Below are 19,211 nucleotides of genomic sequence, written 5' to 3' on the forward strand. Positions count from 1 at the left end.
ATGCATAATGAAAGTTATTCCACTAACTACAAGCCACTTTTCTCAAGGAATGGCATAGAAGCAAGCTGGTACTACCACTACACATCTACCAAAACAAAGGCAAGCCATCTCAGACAATGCATATAGCGTGTCTAGCACAAACTTGGCTCAGTCCTCACTATTCCGTAAGAGGTGAAACCATCAAGGGCAGATACTGAGTTTGTTTATTCTTATGTCAGCAAGTGATGGACACTTAGAGTCATCCTCCTTCTCTGAAGCATTTACATATGAACTGCCTCTTTACCAACTCCACCTGACTCCTGCAATCATTCCCAGTTTAAAAGGAAGTCCTTTCCTTTCACAGCTCTTGCTGCCTGCACTCTGTGACCTACCAGCATCCTGATACTTTCTTACCTGTTTGTATCAGTGCCATGGCAATCCCTTTTAGAAACCAAAGAAAGGAAAAACAAAAATGTGCATTCTTATTGCATTTCTGCTTCAGAATAAGGCTATGTTTCTGTTCTTTAGGCAGAATACTTTCACTAACAACTTACAAATCCTTCACTTATTTAATGACTATGGAAAAGAACATTACAAAAACAACACACAAAATGTAACTCTCCATACATGTTTTATCATCTTACCCATAAATCACATCATCATCTGAATCATTCAGCATAGAAAAAGCAGGATTGTCTTTCAGCTGTGATTCTGGAAAATACAAACAATGGCTAATTTAGTACATTAAATACAGAAATGTGGTTGTACTTCCAACCCAACACTGTAGCAACAGACTCAACAACTTCCAAGGCAGCCACAACTACAGTTCAACAAAACTATATCCAAACAGGAATTATCTCCTTTAAATTCTTTGCCCTTCAGCCATATCATGGTATTTATTCTTAAAAGCTAAAGAGATGACATAACTATCTCATCTTGTTTTCAGATAGATATTCTCCATGTTGTATAAAATAATTTCCTCCCTTATGCAATTTCCTATGTCATATTATTTCAGCCTGCACATACAAGTAATTAGGTCAGACTTTATTATTCTTAATCATTATTCAAAAGCACAGGCTTCTTTAATGTCTTGGTTATTTCTAAGCTACAAACATAGTAGACCAAAGTTGTAATCCTTTGTATGCAAGTCAATGATTAGCCAGTTATTTTTCAATCCTGTGATAGATGAAAGAAGGACTTGTACCTTTGTGGTGAGATGAAAGGAAACAAATACTTTCCATTGGTATTTATGACAATTCCCTCTACCTTGTTTTAAGGCCTTCATTTCTTGTGTATTCTCTGCTGCTTAGCTGTAGTTCATAATTATATGCAAGTAAAATACAATCCAGCAAATCAGCATAAAATCTTTTTCCTGGCAGTCTCTTAATTTCTCCCTTCTATAAATTAATACTTCTTGCAAAAGAACAGCAAGTTTCTAACTTTATCCTCACCCAGACATTTCTCTTGTCTTAATGGAAAAATAGCATTCTTCTGTAACAGTCCCATCCATCTCAACTCTAAAAAGTTTAAAGAAAGGACCAGCTCCACTATTTAGTGCCTTCCCCCTGCATATTTCTCAGCATGCAAGATGTGATTGGACAGGGTGCCACATAATGTCATGTAGGCTCCCTTTCCCATGAAAGGCTGGACCAGATGATCTTTCCAGGCTCCTGTGCAGCCCTCTCCTCATAGCAAGTTCCCTGAAATTCCTCCCATGTTAGAGATCAGCTTCACTTCCACTTTTCTAATAGCACGTTACCTATTTCAGAGTCCAGTCTGCCAGCATGCCAATGTTAACCTTTGTTAGAACAAAGTACCAATGAAGTATTGTTGCTCCTTAAGGATTGCCTGTGAGTCAGTGCAAAACTTAGTGCATTATATGCAAATATCATATTGACAACAAGCTTGATCTAAGTGCATAAGAATTCAAGTCTAGCTAATCACTTGTATGCATTTTATCTGTTCCTTTATATTTCCAATACTAATTTGCTCAGGAGCAGTGCAGCTTCTGCTTATGTTAACTCAGAGCAAACTAAAACAGTAACAAGAAAAACAAAATATAAAGATATTACACAGTATCTGTTAATATGCCAGGTCTTGTCATACAGTTTGCCAGACAGCTGCTTACACTTACCATATAGTGCATTCTTTGAAGGGGAATACACGAAGGCTAATGTGTAGAGATAAAAGTTCAATAAACCATAAAATGATAAGAATTCTGCTGGTATTAAGTGTCAAGGATATTGCTCGATATAGCTCCATACATACTAACTTTGGAAACAAGACCCAAACCATACATAAGCAGTTTCAATTGAAAGTATGTTTACCTCACTGAAGTTTGAGATCATAAATGGCTAAACCAAACTGAGTGTTTTAAATTCAATGACAACTAATGTACTCAAGCTATTTCAAGGTAAAGCTCCCACTGAAGACAAAGCTTTAACACAAGTAACATTTGCTGAGATGAGGTCTACTCTTGAGTGGTGGAGCACACAGTAAATTGAATAGTTCTGCCTTCAATGGCAAAAGAAAGCCAAGTAAGTGGTAGGTCTTCAGGTGAGTTTTTTATATTGTTGTTGTTTTACTTATAAAAAACATTCTTCCTTGGCACAGTGATTGAGAAGGAAGGAGAAAGGACTATCTGTAGATAGAACTCTGAATGTGGCTTCTTTTCATCACTTTGGGAAAATACTAAAGGTTTTACATACAGTTTTCTACTAACTCCCAACACATATTTAAGTTTATCAGTAATCTGAGCAGTTGCAGTCACACAGGCACTTTCAGAAAGTAGAATGAATTAGGATCTCATGGCTCAGGTCCAGAAATACAGTTTGTAATCCTGTTGCCAACAGACATCAGAAATAGTCTCTCTCAAGTCACTGAAATTCTCTGCTATGACCTCTTCCATATGTAGACTTGGACCAATACAGAAACACATTTTCAGTCACTTGTAAACTACTAATTTCTCAGTTATTTGGGTACACCCCATGCCAACTGATAGGTATACAACAGACCGAATTCATGCAGCAAATACAACCAAATCTGTCACAATAACTTGTTAAAATTACTTGAATGCACACATATCTACGCCTTCATTCCTTCTGAAGAGCATCAGATGAAGTTGTGATTTATGTGATGTAAACAAATTAGACTGAAACTGTCTCAGCTCACAAAGAGCCATCACAAAATGCTGACATGAAACCTCAATCAAAATGGACTGAAGTTCAAAAGCCCACCTGTAAGTCAAATGTTTCAGTCCTTACGTACATGATTTTCAAATACCTTCTGCATGAAAACAGATTAACATTCCTACTTGAGCAGTATCACCACACAAGGATATAATTCTGGTAGTGAGTTGACAGCTCAGCTACGAAGTTGTCCTGTAGAACTTGTGCTCCAAAGCGTAAGTAGAGAATAACAATGCTGTGGGAAAAAAAAAAAAGATAAACCATATAGGTATACTGGCTCTTTTTAAACCACAACACAACATTGAAATGGTAGCTTGATAGAAGAGTGTATGAGAAAATAATTAGGTTAACATGCTCACCATTTATTTTAAGAGGCATTTGCTTTCTTAATTCTAAATTAAGAATAATTCTTTTGTGACTAAAAGTCAGCAGTCAGCTCAGTAAAGCAGAAATAAAACCCCATCATGGTCTGTTTCCCTCAGATTTCATCTACTACAGACAATCCAAGGGTCAACAGTAATTTGAAATAACTGCTTGGAGTAGGGGAGACAGATATTAACAATAATCTAAGAAACTAATTCTAAACTTCTGCTTTGACTAAGTGAAGCTTACAAAGCACCAAAAGAGGTGAACGGTGCACTGTAGGCCACTCAGCAGTACAGAAAACATCTCTGCTAAGTGAACCTCTAAGTCTTGCAGTGTATTACTCTGGTAACAGAAATAACAAAGTTAGCTCTAAAAGCCTCCAGAAGGGTTAAAAACTTAAGAAATGCTTGTCATAACAATATATCAAAAGACATTCCTCAGTTTTATTGACAATTTTACTATTATAAACAAAATGTATTCAAAGCCCTGAAAAAAAGGTTATAAAAGTTACAGTACTGAGAAATGTACTTTGAAAAGCCTTACCTAATGACAAGCACTACAAAGGTCAATGCAGTCAAGAATTTTAACCTGAGATCTGAAAAAAATTGAGAAGAGTTGTTATTAGCAAATTTACCGCTACATCTAGGAGAAGCAAGCCCGGTTGGGGAAGAACCAAAAGAAATATTCCTTACCAACATAAGGCATGTTACGAAGTTCCGAGCATGCCCTCACTATCAGGAACAAAAGGTAGAGAATATACGTGGTTGCCACGACAACGAAGAAGATTTTCATTCCCTGTAAGAAAAGTGTAAGGTTTTATTATTTAACAAGATTTGGTTTATTTCTTCTTCCCTCAATAGAAATAATTATTTCCCAAATCACAACATAGAATGGTCAATTTATTCACGGAAAGTAGGCTTATGAAAGGAAGTACAAAACAAGGATTGCTAAACATCATGGTAGATTTTTGGGGAATGTAAAGAATGGATGTTTAACAGAAGTAATTATTTTGTTCACTGAGTTCACAGGGAAACTAATATCAATTATTTTCTAAAAACACAGCTCCTTAGAACAATACAAGGACCCCTACAAATCAGATCTTCCTTTACAACAAGAGAGTCTGAAATTTACTGGGACAGAGGATTTGGCAGGAGTAAAGATGTACAAAACTAACTTAATAAGAGGCTTAAAAAAGACTTTATTTCAATGCCAACAGTCATGAGCCCGTGATTAAACTTGTGGTGTTGTCTCCAGATTTGCAAGATAATTTACTTTTCTCATTGGAATGAAGCTCAGTATGGCCTATGCACGATCTAAAGCAAAACTACAAGTACCTTAGTCAGAGCAAGACCCTCTGACCAGCTATCATTGTTTTCTAATTTGTGTTATAGACTTTTAATAGAAGAACAAATACCACTTCCTTTTATTGCCTAATTCCACCTGACAATTTAATAGCAAGAAAACATTTCTGACTTACCTGGAAATTACCTGTATCAACCCTGTATTGATATGTAGGATCATGCACTTCATTAACACTAGAAAAGATTCAAAATGAAAAAGTGGCACTTACACCAGTACACAAGGCAAGGTCAAAAAGCCACACTGACTGAGAAACCCACTAACAAAGAAAAGGTTCAAAGTTACTGGACAGAGTTTATAACTAAAGGTTTTGGCTCTATAATTTGGTGCAATACCATCAATTCCAATAGAATCATGACAATTTATAGTACATAACATCATTGTTCTTCCCAAACTCAGCCTTGAAGGAATTTGGAGGATTTCAGTTGTAAGCATGTCTGATCTCCACACTTATTTTTTAGAAAACGTATAATCTTGTAAATTCCTACAAGCCTTCAGGATTTAGTGTTCAACTTTTATCCTTGGTGGTAAGAATGATGCTTAAGAAATAACTGCGGTATATAAGCCCTTCCCTCATAGCAATTCTGCTAATAGGGCATTAGCATGAGCATTTCCTGTAACTGCGCTGCTTTCAGCAATGTACAACAGCACGGAGAAGGTTAGAAGGTATCTTCCTTCTGAGAAATAAAATCAGAGGTAAACACTTGAGACTAAAATGGTTTAGAAACTACAAATGTACCAGAACTGAGAGTTTTCTGGGTGGGGAATAGTGCCACAACAGATTGACAAAGTAGCAATTTCTAGATCTCAATCCAATTTATAGAATTATGTATTACTAGATCAGCCATGGGGAATTCTGTTTTCAAATCAGTCACAATTTGCAAAACAGAAAGATGTAAGAATTTGAACTCCATTCCTATACCATAATCAGAGCATTAAGAAACAGATATCACTAATTACAATCTTCTCATCTTGAACACTCTCAGCTTGTTATTTTGCACTAAATTTTAAATTACTTACGTTTGCCATATTCCCAGTGTAACAGAGGCCAGCCACAATAGTCCAACAATAAAGAATTTGGGCAGATAGAAAGTTAAGCACTTCCTTTCCCCCTGTGGAGAAAACAACGGTCTGGTGAAGGAGTGAACCCACATTTGAGATTTCATTCATTCTTGACAGAATAAAATAACTATCATCTTTGTTTCATTCAGCATGAACTCGATTAAGAGACTCGCCTTCTGCATTTTTAACCTGCACAGCTGATTACAGAAGACATAAAATTGTATCATAATTTGTGTTAATTAGATGCAATAAATTTGGAGCATGCTGTTTATAATGTCCCACATATTTCACTGACACTGCAAATACAGAATACTGCTCCAGAATTCGTATTTATCTTATGCAGAGGTTTAAAAAAACAATCAACCACCATATACAACAACAAAACCCTGCATAATTCTGAATGTCTTGCAATAGTTTAGAGTGGAATGTCCCATCAATCTCATTTAGATAATCTACTTCACAAACTGTTTTTACACGAAAGCTTCATGTATCACATTGCACATTAAGAATGAAATAAATGTGTCTTTTAAAACACTTTGGTTTCATTTCTGTCACCTTTTGAGAGAACTGAAAAAACAAGTACTGTCTTCTCAGTTAGTAGATAATGCTGCACCCTTACCTGTACTCTTATACCATGGTAGACACAAAGCCAGAACAACAACAGTGCACACAGAAACAGTGACTGGAATAGATCATCCAGCATTCCAGGAAACCAGCTGTTCACCAGGAAAGAAAGGGGGAAAAATGGATCTGTAACAAAATAAGAATAAAAAAAAAAATTCAGCAGAATGGAAAAGCACAGTCTTCTTCATAAAAAAAGTAAAGCAGAATGTGTCTTCAGAGGAACAAAAAACCCTAGATTTTTCAAATTACACCAGTAAATGAAATTGAAATTTGCTTTATCTTAAAGTAATTGACAAATAAAATGGTGCCTCCAGCAACAATCCTTTGTGTTGTACAAATAATTTGAAATGGTTGCCAACATTTCTAGAAGATTTCAGGTTTTATTAGACCTTCTACTAAACCACTGTTCTTGGTGATGACCTAAAAAAATCATCATAGGCTGACTGAAAGACAAATATTATTTTGGGACTGCTAGAGAGTGCTAGAATTTGATTACTAGACTAAAAGTAGCCTCCATTTTTAACTAAAGCACAAGTATCTGAAAAATGAAGAAGTAAGACTTAGCAGACAAACAAAGAAATTGCATTTACATGTCACTATATGAAAGGTTCAGTATGGGGTTGCAGACACCTCTTCCAATCAACAAATAGAGTTGACATTCACGTGGCTGAAAAGAATGAAATCCACCTACTCATTATACCCTTGAATTTGATACACTTGAAAAGGGTTGTGGGTTTTTTTGTTTAGTTCACAGAATCACAGAGTGTTAGGAAGGGACCTCGAAAGATCATCTAGTCCAATCCCCCTGCCAGAGCAGGAACACCTAGATGAGGTTACACAGGAAGGCATCCAGGCAGGTTTTGAATGTCTCCAGAGAAGATTCCACAACCCCCCTGGGCAGCCTGTTCCAGTGTTCTGTCACCCTCACTGAGAAGAAGTTTCTTCTCATATTTAAGTGGAAGCTCCTGTGTCCCATTTTGTACCCATTACCCCTTGTCCTATCATTGGTTGTCACCGAGAAGAGCCTGGCTCCATCCTTGTGACACTCACCCTTTATGTATTTATAAACATTAATGAGGTCACCCCTCAGTCTCCTCTTCTCCAAGCTAAAGAGACCCATTTCCCTCAGCCTTTCCTCATAAGGGAGATGCTCCACTCCCTTAATCATCTTTGTTGCCCTGCGCTGGACTCTCTCCAGCAGTTCCCTGTCCTTCTGGAACTGAGGGGCCCAGAACTGGACACAATATTCCAGGTGTGGTCTCACCAGGGCAGAGTAGAGGGGAAGGAGAACCTCAATCTACTAACCACCCACCTTGTAATACACCCCAGGATGCCATTGGCCTTTCTGGCCACAAGGGCACAGTGCTGGCTCATGGTCATCCTGCTGTCCACCTGGATCCCCAGGTCCCTTTCCCCTACAGTGATCTCTAGAAGGTCATTCCCCAACTTATATTGGAGCCTGGGGTTGTTCCTGCCCAGATGTAAGACTCTACACTTTCCATTGTTATATTTCATTAAATTTTTCCCCACCCAACTCTCCAGCCTGTCTAGTCTCGCTGGCATGTCAGCCACTCCTCCCAGCCTGGTGTCATCAGCAAACTTGCTGACAGTGCACTCTATTCCCTTGTCCAATTCACTGATGAATATACTGAATAGTACTGGTCCCAGTACTGACCCTTGAGGGACTCCACTAGATACAGGCCTCCAACTAGACTCTGCCTCATCAACCACAACTTTCTGGCTTCTTTCTTTTAGCCAGTTTGCAGTCCACCTCACTACCTGCTCATCCAGACCACACTTCCTCAGTTTAGCTGTGAGGATGCTGTGGGAGACTGTGTCAAATGCTTTACTGAAATGAAGACAGACCACATCCACGGCTTTGCCATCATCTGTCCACCTGGTTATTCCTCATAAAAGTCAATGAGGTTGGTTAAGCATGACTTCCCCTTGGTGAAGCCATGTTGTCTGCCCCTAATGACCCTCTTATCCTTGATATGCCTTGAGATGGCACCAAGGATAAGTAGTTCCATCACCTTTCCAAGGATGGAGGTGAGACTGACCGGTCTATAGTTACCCAGGTCCTCCTTCTTGCCCTTTTTGAAGACTGGAGTGACATTTGCTTTCCTCCAGCCCTCAAGAACCTCTCCCATTTCCCAAGACTTGGCAAAGATGATGGAGAGTGGTCCACCAATGACTTCAGCCAGCTCCCTGCACCCGCGGGTGCATCCCATCCGGACCCATGGATTTATGGATGTCCAGATGGCTTAATTGCTCCCTAACCCAGTCCTCATCAAACAAGGTAGACTCATCCATTGTCCTGCCTTTCTCTGGGGCCTCAGCGGTATGAGGCTCCACAGGATAGCCTCCAGCAGAGTAGACAAAGAAGGCATTCAGTAACTCTGCCTTCTCTGTATCTTCTGTCACCAGGGCACCCGTCTTGTTCATCAGTGGGCCTACGTTGCCTGTAGCGTTAGTTTTATCTGCCATGTATTTGAAGAAGCTCTTTCTGTTGTTCTTGACCCCTCTCACCAGGTTTAATTCTAAGGAGGCCTTAGCTTTCCTACTTGCCTCCCTACACCCTCTGACAACATTCTTCCCAAGTGGCCAGCCCCTCCTTCCATGATCTGTAAACTCTCCTCTTCCAGTTGAGCTTGCCCAGCAATTCCCTATTTAAACAAGCAGGTCTCCTGGCTCCCTTCCTTGACTTCCTACATTTTGGGATGCGCAGATCTTGAGCTTGGCAGAAGCAGTCCCTGAATGCTAACCAATTACCTTGGGGCCCTTTACCTTCAAGTATCCTTGCCCACAGGATTTCCCCTAGCAATTGCTTGAAAAGGCCTTGAAAGTTGGCCCTACTTAAGTCCAGGGTTGCGATTCTGCTTGCTATTCTGTTCCTGCCACATGAGATCCTGAACTCCACCATCTCATGGTCGCTGCAGCCAAGGCAGCCCTCAACCTTTACCAGTTGACTGGGGGATTTTTGGTTGGTTGTTGTTTTCCGTTTTGTTGTTTTTTGGTTTGTTTTTTTTTAATTAGTTTTCTGAAGCCCAGAAAACAGCTGCTTATATGTTCAAGGCCAAATTCCATTCTGCCTTCTCTCTCTTTCACTCTCTTTTTAATTTTTTTCTTTAAAGGATCTTTTCTAAAAATTCCAGGATACAATTACCATTGTAAAGTAGCAGGAGGGGAAGGAGGATGGACATCCATTTCTGTTCAATACCCCAGTCTCTCATGGAGAATTTCCGCAGGGAATGTGCAAACAGACACTATAAAACAACAACAGTTTATAAGTAAGGAATACAGCCTTGATGGTTTTACCAGAGCCAAGAGGTAACACAGTACATTGCAAATGCTACTTCATGAGGACTTTGCCACTGAGAACATAGTACAACAGGAGCCACATATCCTAGCTTCTGCTTCAAGTTTGCTAGCTTACCCCTATGCAAATTACTTAATCTCCCAAGCAAACTGAGAAGGAAAGCAGCTAGTACTGCATAAATCAACAATGTATGAAAAAAAGTTGCCTAATTACTGGTGACACACTGTCAACAACCTCCATTTAAACACAATTTTTAAAAAAACAGATTCCATATCACAATCACAGTTACCTGCTGAGTGTCATCATCTTTGTGATAAAAATGCTATGCAAGTGTTCAGTGCTTTTGTGTCCTTACTCTGAAAATTCTGCATTTTAGATTTCATGTTGGGTTTTTACCAAACATTTTTTCCCCAACATTTTTCTTTCCCAGGGGCCAAATGGGGTTGGAGGGCAGAGAAAATCTAAATCATAGCATAATTTAGGTTGTAAGGGACCTTCTGGAGGTCATCTGGCCTATCCTCACACTCCAGGAAGTGACGACTTTAAAGTTAGACCAAGGTCAGATTCAACTGAGTTTTGCTCATTTTCAGAGATGTTAAGCCCAGCTTTGGGCATTCTATTCCAATGTCTGAGCCTACCTGCCCCGCAAAAAAATATTTTTTCCAGCATCTAAACATAATTTCCTTTGTTTAAGCAAAATTCTTTCTGTTCAATTCAAAATTGGAGTTTAGAAAAACAAGTTTTCCCATTTATCCTATTTTCTTAATGTTCCTTCAATACCACTTGTAAAAACATAAGAGCAGCAACTACGTAAATATTTTAGAAACATTTTTACACCTATTCAGTGATATGTCAGCTTTACTGCCTGTGCTTAAGTTACTAAACCCAGCATCGCAGAGCAGTGTTACCAGCTGCAGTATATATAATATACTCCAGTAAAACCAAAACAAAATCTTACCGTGACCATAAAAGTAAGAACTACAAAGACAAATCGGAACCATATTTCCACTTGTGAAAAAGTCGGATTGTAGGTTTTCCACTACAACAAAACAGAAAAAAAACAGCCCAATAAGCAACGTTTTGACAGGGTACATATGAGATCAATAACTAGTATTTTTTGCAGATACTGCAAAGTTCTCTGGCTTCTCAAAATTTAAAGGTATAACTGAATTCCACCATGTCACCATGGAAAGACAAAGATAAATTCATACCCATAGGACTATCTGATGAAAAGGTAACCAAAGCCGTCTAATATCCTGCTTCTCTTTTACCCTGTCATTTTGTAACATACTCAGTGTGTTCTCATACATTATAGCATCCCACAGGACAAAAAGGATGTTCTTCACTGTTTTCAATTGAATGTCAATAATTGAGTCAATTCAGTGTGTTCTTCTTTATTACCAAGGTCAGATGCATAAATTCATTATGAAGAGGTCGATAAGGTCTGGTCATGCTTCCTGTAATACAATTATTTTCTTAAAGCTTATTATCTTGTTTCAGAAGTGGAAGAAAGAAAATCAAGTAAGGGAAGAATAAATGACCTAACCAGAAATATAGAACTTTTTTCATAGGTTAAGAAGGAAAAGCTCCCTCTTCTCCTCTAATTATCAGAAGGTCACAAATATTAATTATAACACGTCAGTTTGCAGGAACTCTGCTCTGTTGACAATATATCTCATACTAGGTAAGCTTCTCTTTTGAAGCCACTTCTGAAACATAAACTCCCTGTTAGAACACGAAGCTTTACCTTTCAATGTGTTAAATCTGTCAACTTCTGTCTTGTCTTTTTAAACCATAAACATAGAATGAAAATTATATCTAAAGAAACCCATTATACAACAGGCAATCTGTGATTTCAACTGAGACCACCATAAACCACTGTAATAATGAAATAAATTGGCAATTTTAGTCTCTGTGGGAAAGTAGGGCTTTGGGTTTGGGTTTTGTGCGCAAGTGTGCATTAAAGGAAGCCTGCAAAGCAAGATAATAAACAGTGCAGCTATAAATGCTCCAACACTTCGTACTTTTTGAAATTTGGAACTAAGCAAAGAGTTTGTGAGTTTGGGGTTTTTTCCCCCTTAGAGCTTATTTTTAGTGATGTGCTTTATGCACTAGAATATTACAAATATTAATATTCAGGTAGTGTATTTAGTATGTGAAAACCACTTGCTTTACACTAAGACTTTTGCTTGCTACTTGCCCTGACATACTGAATGTTGCATATAGGTAGAATATACTGTAATAACCTACATTATAAATTTGGGTTAGTTCCGTATGCTCCAAATGCAGATGTTTCTAATTTCTTTCTGGAGCCAATCAGCACACAATGATGATGTAACTGTTTTATAAGCAATCTTTAGCACTATGAACTGAGTTAGTTGTTTCACTAGGTATTACTTTAGTGAATTATTTTATTAGCCTGTTTATTTTAGCTGAATAAGCTTTTTTCCCTTCCACATAAGCACAGTAAAATAAAATTAAAAAATAACAAAAATCTTCATTTTTCTTTCTAGTCCATGCTTTTGTAAAGCCCTGAGAAATCTTGCTAATTCAGATACACTTCCTGGAAAGTCTGAAAAAGATACCATGCTTTAGAGAGGCAACACATGTACAAGCAAATGCAGAAAACTGGATGTTCTAGTCTAGCTTGCATACTGTTAAAACTATCTACTGAGAATTAGACTAAATTTATCTCTTCCTGAAAACAGCATTAGCGGTTCTGAAGGAAAAATCTTTGAGTTAAAAAAAAATGGTCTAGACCCTTAATAACAGCAAATGCTATAATAATTCTGACATTAGTAGTGACAGAAAAATTAATTACGCTGCATCTTTATTTTTACCTTCAAACATGGGATAACTTTCTTATTTCTGCTAAAGGAGACTTCTACAGCATTAGCAATTAGAGATTTCTTTAGTATAAAACCTTATACTTACTGTGAAAGTAATATTGTGGATGTTGTACGTTAACTTACTTAGATCTTCAAAGCTAACAAATATGTTGTACTGAGTGTAGTTCAGGTAGCCAAGGTGAGCAACAATGATTTCACTGCATTTCTGTGAACACATACAGTGAAAAACAGTATGTAAATCCTTCCATTTATCGCAGAATATGCACTGTTAGTATAGGTTGGAGAATTTGTTTCTAAATGACCAGATATCGATGATATTTATTACATGCCTTACCAATCTGACTGAACTGATAAATAAGGCTGGCTTTTCACTTAACTTGCTGAAAAGAACTGCTTGCAGCACCAGGAAGGATTTGAATAACTCTGTCAGTCAAGCTCTAGGTCATCCTATTGTGAGATGGGGCTATTTTGTACTAACTCATTTCTAAAAGTTAACAGGAAGAAAGAGAAAACCCAAGCATATTGCTCTTGGCTGTGTGTAATTAAATCTAACGGAACACTGTTCATTAATTTCTGCAGATTTCATACATTTGTGTGTATATAAAAAGAAAACACTATATGCTTATCACAAAAAACTTCAGCTACGCCCTTCCTTCAGGACTTGCATCCAAGAAAGCTGTTTTAGATGTCTCTAAGCCTAAAAATTTCAGTTAAAATTAAACATTTCTTCACAGGTGACAAGAAATGTGGCTTTTTCAGAACACAGATGCCAGCTGATTTCAACCAGACTCTCTGCTAGGTGTTAGAGGAGAATTTTTCTCTCCTCTAGAGCACTATATACAGCCTTCTACCACAATATTCCATTCTTGAGTCTGCTAAATCTGTTTAGGTGACTAAGCAGGACACACTGCTTTGCTGGCAAAGACCTACTCTAACAAGAAAGAGGGATTTTTAAGGGGTAATAGGCACAAGTCATAGAAGTAAGCAGAAAGAAATAGATAGGTAGGTATCTTGCTCAGCATTACTAGCTGGCTTGCAATTATAAATAAGACTATGCTCCAGAGTCTTTCCTGAGACATGCTTAACAGACATATGCTTCTCATTTGCAATGTAATGTAACATGCACACGAATAAATTTAAAGAAAATGTACCACATCAGACTTTTGTTAAAGTAAGCACATACTTGTGCACAACTGAGTAATCTTGTCCGATTGTGAACTTGATTATTAACATATGGTGTGCTTCCATCCTTTACCACTCCAAGTACTTTGACTGTCATAGTAACATTCTTTTTGAGAGATACTGTAATTAAAAAGGAAAACATTAAGCTATTGCTACATGCAGAAATGAAATGTCAGAGTTCCAAATATCGTTTAAAACACATATGATATCCAATGATTACATAAAGTTTTTCAGTTATACTTTACTGGAGTAGAGGTCCAGTACATCAAAGAAAAAAAAAATTAAAAAACAAGGCAAAACAAACAAAAAAACAACCAACAAACCAACAACCACTTTTTATTTATATACCTTGGCAGTAAGTCACAAATGCCTTGTACTGAATCTTGGCAAATCAACAATTACTAATACAGTATTTCTTACATATTTACAGGGAAGTTTTCTTGAAAAATTAATATCATTACAATCTACACATATAATTCCCCCCCCCAAACGAAGGGAGACACAGATTTTCTAAATACTAACGCTTTCACAGAAATAACACACAACTTATCCCATATACCTGTTGCTTTCAGTTCTCAAGATTAGTGCTGTCCATGTCTTTACTGGGGGGGTGGGTGGAGGGGGAGAAACTGTTTCAGAGGAAAAACCCACCAAACATAGCCAGAAACCCACAGGATCATGTACGTGACAGATTAAATTTAAGACATAATATACAGATTGCTATAGCAGCTTCCTGAGAATTAGGTAAGATTCTCACCATCCTGCTGATCCAACTCAACTACGCAGGTCAGCCACAGCTGCTGATTGTAAGTAGACAGTGGTGGCGAACTCAAATTAAAAGGCTTCAGCTGTAAAAAAACCCACAAGGTCAGCTGCTATTCTGTTACATGATGTATCAGTATCTACAATTACGAAAAGCTTGTTAGTTATATTTGTGACAATATTTTGGGGAATAGATTTAACATGTGCTGCTCTGTGAACAGTATGATAAGCAGCTCAAATGTAAGTCTTCCAGAGAAGTAGCTTAAACAGCACACGTATTTTGCACAGCACTGAAGTAAGGAAAGATATGAACTTAAATACGAAAGATATATACTTAAAGCACATAAAAGCGGCAGCAATAAAACAAAAAAAGTTCCAATATGAAAAACAAAATCCTGAGACCTAGCCTGAAAATGAAGGAATTTCTAGCACTTTACATCAAAAGTCATTTTGTGACCCCTCATCTGCTACACAGTTTTAAACCTGTTCAGCTACAATTATGAAAACAACTATTTTTCCACTAGGTTTTCTAAAAATCCCACGTTAATTACAAAAGCATAGAAGGTATCATTAACAGATAAAACCTACATGCAGGAAATACTTTTCTTATTTGATATAAAAGTAAGCTTTACATAATACAGTACCAATTGAAACCTATATAGGTGACTAACAGACCACAAAATAAACATTTCAATGTATTTAAAGAAAATTTACTTTAAAAAATCAAAACAAACCAACAAAATCTTTTTACCACTTTTGCAAAAACTACTTTAGGTATTAGGTTGACAGTGAAGAGCTAGACAGAAATAAAAATACAAGAACTGAGAACCAAAATATGAAAACTTTCAAGAAAATGAATGTGAAGGTTCACGTTAGGAAGCCAGATCCCATGGCTTGGTCACACGGCAGTGAACAATTAGCATGAAAATAAATATTCCTTCCCAGCCGATAGAAAGGAAGATCACAAGAGGGATATAATTAACTGCCACTGAGATCATTGGTTTTCAGTTTGTGCTCTCAATTTCTATTTCTAGGTTCCCCACAAGAATCTCCAGCATGAACTCACCAGGGAATCCTATCAACACTCTAGTGTTACTTTATCAGATATTACTGTGCAGAAACACCACAGAATTCCCGGCCTTCCTGCTCACAAAAGTAAGAGGCTAGAAATTGCTGCTGAGTGACTCATGAAATAACACAGTGGTAGTTCAATATTGCACGTTCAATTTCAAACTGGAAAACACCATGTGGCCAAGATGTTTTCCAGTAAAAATCTAAATACTTTAACAAATTTGGGGGAAGCAGGGGAATGCTTTAACATTACCGATATCAAATAAAGCCATTCATGTAATCCAGTTATATTAATTAACTCTTACCTTCAGGCTGTTATTTATGTCAGTTCTTGCTACAGAAGTTTCAATTACATTAGGACCTACACCATATATCAGAAGGAAGAAAGAAAACAATATTGAAGGATGTGTATTAGTGATAAGTAACGACATAAATACAGGATTTAAAAAACCTGTCCAAAATACTTCCCTGTAAAGCAGGTAAATACTATCCCACTTTTCAGATGTTTAAGCTGAAGGATAAATCACTTAGACATTTCAATAAAATTAATAAACTTGGCCTGAAGCCAAGTTGTTCCTTTAAGCCTTTCTGCCATAGTATTTCTAAGCATGATTAAATAGGAAGTAAATTATAAATAAAGAACTCCATGTCAGAAGTCCTGCACGTGTACTCTAAACTAGTACAACAAACCACACAGTATTTTTCCCAAGCTAAGCTGTCCACTGCAGACATGAAAGTACTCAGCTACAGAAAAAGTTAGCTAAGCACCAGTGGCACTACTGTTACAGCAACTTGAAACTCAGCAAGGGCTGCAAAAAACACTTGAAAAAAACAGCTTATTTAATCGCACTGTAAAGTTTCTATAGCCAAAGTGCTACCATTACCTGATTTACACAGCATCCATAATGCACTGCACTCAAGGCTCAGATATCAGAGCAAATACATCCCATTGTATCTGCGTGCATGATGCTAATACTTTTTTATGTACATGTAGTGTACCTGCTTGTACAGTCACAATAACAGTACCTTCTGGCTAGTGCTGGATTTTCAGCACAGTGGTTTATTTAAGCCAAGATATCCGCATGTTTGTTTAGGAACAGTTTTCAGTCTACTCAGATCAGGCCCTTCCTTTTCTATAGAAATCTGGGGCTATAAGATATTGTGTATATCACCACATAAACAAACATAATTACATAAAAGTTCTATAAACAATTTCTCCTAAAACAGACAATCCATTTAATCAATGGAGTTTCATGTCCAATTATAGTGGGAAACGTTCAGCTTGCTACCAGACTTTTCAGGCAACCATTCCTCCAATCATTCTGGATACAGACACAAACACTTAACATGTACTGATCAATGGCATCCATCCACTCACACCCTACCATTAGTTCTGTATGCAATAAACAGGAAGCAATAAAGTCAGAATTTCTGTTATAAGAGACCTCCAGAGGCCACCTAGTCTATCCTCTTGTTTAATTCAGGTTGCTCAGGGCTGTGTCAAATCAAGTCTTAAACACTTCCAAGGACAGAGACTTTCACAACCTCCCTGGGCAGCCTGTTCAGGTATTTAACCACCCTTATGATAAGAAAAAAAAAAAAACCCTAATATCTAACTGGAATTTCTTGTGTTCCAGCTTGTGTCTGTTGCCTCTGACCCCATCACCATGCACCTCTGAGAAGAGTCTAGCCCCATCTTGTGTGTATCCCCAGATAAAGTAGTTGTAGACAGCAGTAAGTTTCCCCTTGGCCGCCTTAGGTATGCGAGAGCACGTGATACTGGGGAAAAGAGGAATGCATGCATGCATGTAGATACACAAAAGTATGGACTCATGCATGCACATGTACATACACAAAGGGACCAAACCAGAAAAATGAAAGGGAAGAGTAGCAAAAGGTCTATATCTACACACTGGGGTGTGAACAAACACAGAGGTGATATACAGCAGATATGGACAGAGGCACATGTAAACACACGCTGTTTCAGTATTGAAAATTTATGCAAGAAAAGCAGTTTTTTCTCAGACCATGGACTTCAAAATTACTACAGAGAAACAATGGAAAAGAAGGAAGTTTATAAATGAACAACATGGGATCATTCTGTGCAAGAAGCATTTTACATTAACTGTCATGACAGATCTAAACATGCAGCATTGCTTGGGCTTCTGTAACCACTCTAATTACAATATTAACCATCTTACAGACTCTAAGCGTAAAAATGAAGACTTTCACGCATCACACTGAAAGCTTCATATTAGAATTACAGTTCAACTTCACTAGCAGCCACCCACTATAAAGTCAGTTCTGCATCATTGAACATAAAAAGAAGGCAGATTTTTGGAAGGCATTTTCATTTTGAAAAGCATAATTCAATTTCAGTAAGAGCTCACAGTTGATAAGTCATCATATTTCAGTAATTAAGTCTTAACAAAAACAATAGAATGAGCCCCTTTGAAAAGCTGTTGTGTTTGCTTTCGTTTGGTTTTGTTTTTTACTTGAAAATATGAACTGATATTGATGCAGAGAGATCAGAGTCCCAATATTTAAAAACTGCAACCAAAAAATGAGGTTCTACTACTATAACTACTACTCCTCCAGCAAGCAGTATATTAAAACTTTTTAAAGCAACTGACCAAAACAAAGCTGTGTTCATATTATTTTAAAATGGTGACTAAATCACATTGTTATTCTTTTTCTTTTAGTCTTGCTCAGTTAACAGAATCATATCTGAGAGCAAAGAACCACCCTGAGATGGTGAACAAGAAAACTGCACAGGTACAGAAATGAGCTCTGCATCTTTTATTTCCCTTACCCTTGTCTCACCCCAAAGATTACATAGACCCATTGGGAAAAGGGAAAGAAAGGGAGTGTAACTTGGGGAAAAAAAAAAAATCTGCATCTGTCTTGAGTTACAAGAACTGAAGAGAGCAAAAGCCACCTCAGATTAAACTGACTTGTTTTCTCTGATGAGAAGCAACACTTCTGCTAGGCTTGCCAAACTGCATATAGAGATGCTGAGTATGGGCAATGGCATATTCAGGTAGCGCAGAAAATGTATCTTTTACTTTTTATTTACTTAGTGGGTTTGGTGAATTTTGCTCAGGCTGCACCCTTTGATGAGCGAGTACCCTGTTAGTGCCCCTCCCTCTATTCACAGGAAGCACAGAGCTGTCCACAAAAGCTATGAAAAACATCACAGTGAGTGTTCAGTGAGTCTCCTCCCAAGGTAAACATGCATTCTTTAACAAATAATCAAGTTATAATAATGCATTATGTTCAGGTTTTGTCAACAAAATTATCCAGCAAACAAATCTTACAAGGACAAGAATCCCACAGCTGTACCAGTTCCTGAAGGGCATCACAGGTGAGTCCAAAGACCCCAGCAGGGTACAGAGGACCAAGCATTTCTTAGAGCAGCCAAGTCTACTGGGCCCAAGGCAACTACATCAT

At 37.7% G+C, this 19,211-nt stretch overlaps 1 protein-coding gene across 3 annotated transcripts in view; it reads right to left on the reverse strand.

Annotated features, from left to right (window-relative positions):
* The window catches only part of TMEM181 (transmembrane protein 181), a 38,706-nt gene that overhangs the window by 4,083 nt on the left and 15,412 nt on the right, over positions 1-19,211 (reverse strand). For 2 of the 3 annotated variants that reach the window (XM_065057276.1, XM_065057277.1), the window contains exons 3-16: positions 16,067-16,122; positions 14,686-14,776; positions 13,930-14,048; positions 12,832-12,951; positions 10,856-10,936; positions 9,745-9,844; positions 6,574-6,704; positions 5,913-6,004; positions 5,011-5,068; positions 4,226-4,328; positions 4,077-4,128; positions 3,320-3,402; positions 2,114-2,203; positions 624-690 (exon numbers count right to left, since the gene is read on the reverse strand). In XM_065057276.1, coding sequence (XP_064913348.1) covers positions 624-690; positions 2,114-2,203; positions 3,320-3,402; positions 4,077-4,128; positions 4,226-4,328; positions 5,011-5,068; positions 5,913-6,004; positions 6,574-6,704; positions 9,745-9,844; positions 10,856-10,936; positions 12,832-12,951; positions 13,930-14,048; positions 14,686-14,776; positions 16,067-16,122 — 1,243 coding nt within the window. Of the gene's footprint in view, positions 1-623; positions 691-2,113; positions 2,204-3,311; positions 3,403-4,076; positions 4,129-4,225; positions 4,329-5,010; positions 5,069-5,912; positions 6,005-6,573; positions 6,705-9,744; positions 9,845-10,855; positions 10,937-12,831; positions 12,952-13,929; positions 14,049-14,685; positions 14,777-16,066; positions 16,123-19,211 lie in introns of all 3 variants that reach the window. The other variant, XR_010471412.1, reaches the window with a different exon arrangement.

Source organism: Columba livia, chromosome 3, assembly GCF_036013475.1.
Source record: "Columba livia isolate bColLiv1 breed racing homer chromosome 3, bColLiv1.pat.W.v2, whole genome shotgun sequence".
Lineage (NCBI taxonomy): Eukaryota > Metazoa > Chordata > Aves > Columbiformes > Columbidae > Columba > Columba livia.